At 47.4% G+C, this 6,980-nt stretch overlaps 1 protein-coding gene across 2 annotated transcripts in view; it reads left to right on the top strand.

The window, feature by feature from the left end:
* Positions 1-6,980, top strand: part of LOC139396658 (lysophosphatidylcholine acyltransferase 1-like) — a 55,952-nt gene continuing 48,972 nt past the window's right edge. The window contains exon 1 of one of the 2 annotated variants that reach the window (XM_071143594.1): positions 1-341. In XM_071143594.1, the coding sequence (XP_070999695.1) occupies positions 222-341 (120 nt within the window). In that variant the 5' untranslated portion in view covers positions 1-221. The remainder of the gene's footprint in view (positions 342-6,980) is intronic. The other variant, XM_071143593.1, reaches the window with a different exon arrangement.

The following is a 6,980-nucleotide window of genomic DNA, read 5'->3' as shown; positions in this document are numbered from 1 at the left end:
AGGTACCAACATCAGTACTGCGTACGAGGGAAGCTATCGCCCGACTTCAAATACATGATCCTTGGTTAATCCTCCAGCCTCTTGGGAACGGAGATAATAACCCGTGTCGGAATTAGCTAGACACAAACACGAAAACAAACCAACGTTTAACATCAAAACAAATTCGCTACTGTCGCTTTTCCTGATTTACAGGTTCCTTCCTCTCACCGGGTTCGTTGAGGATGAGGTTCCCGACCATCAGACGGTGTCCTGGGGAAGGAGATGGGAAGAAGGAACTGGCGCCTCCATGTAGGAACCCCTTTGTGCATGACTTGAGATTCACCCCGCTGGAAAAAGGAAAGGTAAGCGAAAAAAATATTACAACTGGTGCAACACGTAAACCAATGTTTATTTATTTGTTTTTTAAATCGATAAGATTTATATAACGGGTTGCTAGCCAGCCAGCTAACTACCGATCAAGGTATTTAACTGGCCTAACTGACTAGCTAGAAGGCTGGCTACATGTTGCTCACTGGACTCGTATACCCTGACTACCAAGTCTTGACAACAAGCTGGACAAATATTTGGAAACAGCGGCATTATCTTGCACATAAACCACGACACACAGGGTAGCAGCTATAAGACAACAATTCACATGTCCTGGTGTGGTTAGGGAACTTAGCTGATAAACCAGCCACCGATGTTAAGAAATTATAATATATTAAAATTGTAATACAAGAGGATACGTCTTTTGCAAAAGAGTCACAAGAGGCCCCCCTGAACATCATCACTTGAGTTAGTTGTGTATTATTCCTGCTCAGTCAGCATCTGGTCTGGTGTGGCTTGTCCATGTAAGCATTATGTTCTGCACTATGTTCTGTTGAACGCTGGGGGGGGGGGGGGGGGGGGGGGGGTAATTAGTTAGCTAACAATGTATATTAGTATGAAATGGACCAGAGAATGCATGTATCCCACTTGATCCAAGCGTGCAGAGTTCAACAACCAGTTCAATGCACTGAATGTCACTACGTCAGCAACTCTTCCATTGCTTCTTCTATTAAAATGACAGTTCCGTGTGAAGATAAGGCATAAAATTGCTTGTCCAATAGAAATCCCCGGTCACAATTTGTAAGCGATGTCATGGCGACGTTGGTTTAGCTAAGCGCATGCGTAGAACCAGGTTATCGGGTTTTAATGGTCGTCTCGCAGCGAACTGCGCACGTGCAGGACGTCAAATCAAACGCATTCCTTCAATATAAAGTTGTTGTTGATGAAAATGAAAAACGTGTCAATTAGTCAATTTCACGAAATTGGAGTAATAAAATGTTTAACTACTTAAGAATCTAGGTTGTGCCTTTAGATTTCGACTAAATTAACAACTAAGGAAGATATATTTTACTTCTCGTTGACTTGTCAAACTCCGTGAATCCACCGTTCATTTTCTGTACTCAGGGTTCACTGTAGTAACATCGTTTGAAGCTTTGTTTTACTATTGACATTTCTAGCTCATTTCAGGATTGTATATAGATTTGTTCTCCTTAATTAAAAGTCATTTGATTTATTTGTTTCAGTCTGGATTGTTTAATCAAACTTTTGGCCGCCAGGTCCTGATATTTAGGGCATTAAAAACGACAACCTGTCTTCTGAACGAGCCTAGTGCGCGTGTTAAAATCATATGTTATTTGTCACATGCACCGAATACAATATGCTTACTTACAAGCCCTTAACCAACAATACTTTAAGAAAAAAAGTGTAAATAAAAGTAACAATTACACAGCAGCAGTCAAATAACAATAGCGAGGCTTTATACGGGTATTACAGTACAAAGTCAATGTGGAGGCAATATACAGGGGGTACCGGTACAGAGTCAATGTGGAGGCTATATACAGGGGGTACCGGTACAGAGTCAATGTGGAGGCTATATACAGGGGGTACCGGTACAGAGTCAATGTGGAGGCTATATACAGGGGGGTATCGGTACAGAGTCAATGTGGAGGCTATATACAGGGTGTACCGGTACAGAGTCAATGTGGAGGCTATATACAGGGTATTACAGTACAAAGTCAATGTGGAGGCTATATACAGGGGGTACCGGTACAGAGTCAATGTGGAGGTTATATACAGGGGGTACCGGTACAGAGTCAATGTGGAGGCTATATACAGGGGGTACCGGTACAGAGTCAATGTGGAGGTTATATACAGGGGGTACCGGTACAGAGTCAATGTGGAGGCTATATACAGGGGGTACCGGTACAGAGTCAATGTGGAGGCTATATACAGGGGGGTATCGGTACAGAGTCAATGTGGAGGCTATATACAGGGTATTACGGTACAGAGTCAATGTGGAGGCTATATACAGGGTATTACAGTACAAAGTCAATGTGGAGGCTATATACAGGGGGTACCGGTACAGAGTCAATGTGGAGGTTATATACAGGGGGTACCGGTACAGAGTCAATGTGGAGGCTATATACAGGGGGTACCTGTACAGAGTCAATGTGGAGGCTATATACAGGGGGTACCAGTACAGAGTCAATGTGGAGGTTATATACAGGGGGTACCGGTACAGAGTCAATGTGGAGGCTATATACAGGGGGTACCGGTACAGAGTCAATGTGGACGCTATATACAGGGGGTACCGGTACAGAGTCAATGTGGAGGCTATATACAGGGGGGGTACCAGTACAGAGTTAATGTGGAGGCTATATACAGGGGGTAGCGGTACAGAGTCAATGTGGAGGCTATATACAGGGGGTACTGGTACATAGTCAATGTGGAGGCTATATACAGGGGGTAGCGGTACAGAGTCAATGTGGAGGCTATATACAGGGGGTAGCGGTACAGAGTCAATGTGGAGGCTATATTCAGGGGGTACCGGTACAGAGTCAATGTGGAGGCTATATACAGGGGGTACCGGTACAGAGTCAATGTGGAGGCTATATACAGGGTGTTACGGTACAGATTCAATGTGGAGGCTATATACAGGGTGTACCGGTACAGAGTCAATGTGGAGGCTATATACAGGGGGTACCGGTACAGAGTCAATGTGGAGGCTATATACAGGGTGTTACGGTACAGAGTCAATGTGGAGGCTATATACAGGGTGTACCGGTACAGAGTCAATGTGGAGGCTATATACAGGGGGTAGCGGTACAGAGTCAATGTGGAGGCTATATTCAGGGGGTACCGGTACAGAGTCAATGTGGAGGCTATATACAGGGGGTACCGGTACAGAGTCAATGTGGAGGCTATATTCAGGGGGTAGTGGTACAGAGTCAATGTGGAGGCTATATACAGGGTGTTACGGTACAGAGTCAATGTAGAGGCTATATACAGGGGGTAGCGGTACAGAGTCAATGTGGAGGCTATATTCAGGGGGTACCGGTACAGAGTCAATGTGGAGGCTATATACAGGGGGGTATCGGTACAGAGTCAATGTGGAGGCTATATACAGGGTATTACGGTACAGAGTCAATGTGGAGGCTATATACAGGGTATTACAGTACAAAGTCAATGTGGAGGCTATATACAGGGGGTACCGGTACAGAGTCAATGTGGAGGTTATATACAGGGGGTACCGGTACAGAGTCAATGTGGAGGCTATATACAGGGGGTACCTGTACAGAGTCAATGTGGAGGCTATATACAGGGGGTACCAGTACAGAGTCAATGTGGAGGTTATATACAGGGGGTACCGGTACAGAGTCAATGTGGAGGCTATATACAGGGGGTACCGGTACAGAGTCAATGTGGACGCTATATACAGGGGGTACCGGTACAGAGTCAATGTGGAGGCTATATACAGGGGGGGTACCAGTACAGAGTTAATGTGGAGGCTATATACAGGGGGTAGCGGTACAGAGTCAATGTGGAGGCTATATACAGGGTGTACCGGTACAGAGTCAATGTAGAGGCTATATACAGGGGGTAGCGGTACAGAGTCAATGTGGAGGCTATATTCAGGGGGTACCGGTACAGAGTCAATGTGGAGGCTATATACAGGGGGTACCGGTACAGAGTCAATGTGGAGGCTATATTCAGGGGGTACCGGTACAGAGTCAATGTGGAGGCTATATACAGGGGGTACCGGTACAGAGTCAATGTGGAGGCTATATACAGGGTGTTACGGTACAGAGTCAATGTGGAGGCTATATACAGGGGGTACCAGTACAGAGTCAATGTGGAGGCTATATACAGGGGGTACCGGTACAGAGTCAATGTGGACGCTATATACAGGGGGTACCGGTACAGAGTCAATGTGGAGGCTATATACAGGGGGGGTACCAGTACAGAGTTAATGTGGAGGCTATATACAGGGGGTAGCGGTACAGAGTCAATGTGGAGGCTATATACAGGGTGTACCGGTACAGAGTCAATGTAGAGGCTATATACAGGGGGTAGCGGTACAGAGTCAATGTGGAGGCTATATTCAGGGGGTACCGGTACAGAGTCAATGTGGAGGCTATATACAGGGGGTACCGGTACAGAGTCAATGTGGAGGCTATATTCAGGGGGTACCGGTACAGAGTCAATGTGGAGGCTATATACAGGGGGTACCGGTACAGAGTCAATGTGGAGGCTATATACAGGGTGTTACGGTACAGAGTCAATGTGGAGGCTATATACAGGGGGTACCAGTACAGAGTCAATGTGGAGGCTATATACAGGGGGTAGTGGTACAGAGTCAATGTGGAGGCTATATACAGGGTGTTACGGTACAGAGTCAATGTAGAGGCTATATACAGGGGGTAGCGGTACAGAGTCAATGTGGAGGCTATATTCAGGGGGTACCGGTACAGAGTCAATGTGGAGGCTATATACAGGGGGTACCGGTACAGAGTCAATGTGGAGGCTATATTCAGGGGGTACCGGTACAGAGTCAATGTGGAGGCTATATACAGGGGGTACCGGTACAGAGTCAATGTGGAGGCTATATACAGGGTGTTACGGTACAGAGTCAATGTGGAGGCTATATACAGGGGGTACCGGTACAGAGTCAATGTGGAGGCTATATACAGGGGGTAGTGGTACAGAGTCAATGTGGAGGCTATATACAGGGTGTTACGGTACAGAGTCAATGTAGAGGCTATATACAGGGGGTACCGGTACAGAGTCAATGTGGAGGTTATATACAGGGTGTACCGGTACAGAGTCAATGTGGAGGCTATATACAGGGGGTACCGGTACAGAGTCAATGTGGAGGCTATATTCAGGGGGTACCGGTACAGAGTCAATGTGGAGGCTATATACAGGGGTACCGGTACAGAGTCAATGTGGAGGCTATATACAGGGGGGGTACCAGTACAGAGTTAATGTGGAGGCTATATACAGGGGGTAGCGGTACAGATTCAATGTGGAGGCTATATACAGGGTGTACCGGTACAGAGTCAATGTGGAGGCTATATACAGGGGGTACCGGTACAGAGTCAATGTGGAGGCTATATACAGGGGGTACCGGTACAGAGTCAATGTGGAGGCTATATACAGGGGTACCGGTACAGAGTCAATGTGGAGGCTATATACAGGGGGGGTACCAGTACAGAGTTAATGTGGAGGCTATATACAGGGGGTAGCGGTACAGAGTCAATGTGGAGGCTATATACAGGGGGTACTGGTACAGAGTCAATGTGGAGGCTATATACAGGGGGTAGCGGTACAGAGTCAATGTGGAGGCTATATACAGGGGGTAGCGGTACAGAGTCAATGTGGAGGCTATATTCAGGGGGTACCGGTACAGAGTCAATGTGGAGGCTATATACAGGGGGTACCGGTACAGAGTCAATGTGGAGGCTATATACAGGGTGTTACGGTACAGATTCAATGTGGAGGCTATATACAGGGTGTACCGGTACAGAGTCAATGTGGAGGCTATATACAGGGGGTACCGGTACAGAGTCAATGTGGAGGCTATATACAGGGTGTTACGGTACAGAGTCAATGTGGAGGCTATATACAGGGGCTATATACAGAGGGTACTGGTACAGAGTCAATGTGGAGGCTATATACAGGGGCTATATACAGAGGGTACTGGTACAGAGTCAATGTGGAGGCTATATACAGGGGGTACCGGTACAGAGTCAATGTGCAGGGGCACCGGTTAGTCGAGGTAATTGAGGTAATATGTACATAGACAATAAACAGAGAGTAGCAGCAGCGTAAAGGGGAGGAGGGGGGATAATGTAAATAGTCTGGGTAGCCCTTTGATCAGCTGTTCAGGAGTCTTATGGGGGTAGAAGCTGTTAAGAAGCCTCTTGGACCTAGACTTGGTGCTCCGGTACCACTTGCCGTGCGGTAGCAGAGAGAACAGTCTATGACTAAGGTGGCTGGAGTCTTTGACAATTTTTAGGGCCTTCCTCTGACACCTCCAGGTCCTGGATGGCAGGAAGCTTGACCCCAGTGATGTACTGGGCCGTACGTACTACCTCTGTAGTGCCTTGCGGTCGGACGCCGAGCAGTTGCCATACCAGGCAGTGACGCAACCAGTCATGCTCTCGATGGTGTAGCTGTAGAACTTTTTGAGGATCTGAGGACCCATGCCAAATCTTTTCACACTCCTGAGGGGAATAGGCGTTGTCGTGCCCTCTTCACGACTGTGTTTGGACCATGATAGTTTGTTGGTGATGTGGACACCAAGGATCTTGAAGCTCTCAACCTGCTCCCCTGCAGCCCCGTCGATGAGATAGGGGGGCGTGCTCGGTCCTCCTTTTCCTGTAGTCCACAATCATCTCCTTTGTCTTGATTACGTTGCGGGAGAGGTTGTTGTCCTGGCACCACACAGCCAGGACTCTGACCTCCCTATAGGCTGTCTCATCATTGTTGGTGATCAGGCCTATCACTGTGTGTCATCAGCAAACTTAATTATAGTGTTTGAGTCATGCCTGGCTGTGCAGTCATGAGTGAACAGGGAGTACAGGAGGGGACTGAGCACACACCCCTGAGGGGCCCCCGTGTTGAACATCAGCATGGCGGATGTGTTGTTACCTACCCTTACCACCTGGGTG

This window comes from Oncorhynchus clarkii, unplaced genomic scaffold, assembly GCF_045791955.1.
Source record: "Oncorhynchus clarkii lewisi isolate Uvic-CL-2024 unplaced genomic scaffold, UVic_Ocla_1.0 unplaced_contig_11573_pilon_pilon, whole genome shotgun sequence".
Lineage (NCBI taxonomy): Eukaryota > Metazoa > Chordata > Actinopteri > Salmoniformes > Salmonidae > Oncorhynchus > Oncorhynchus clarkii.
Note: the sequence above shows the minus strand (reverse complement) of the source record. Positions and strands in the feature narration are given on the sequence as shown.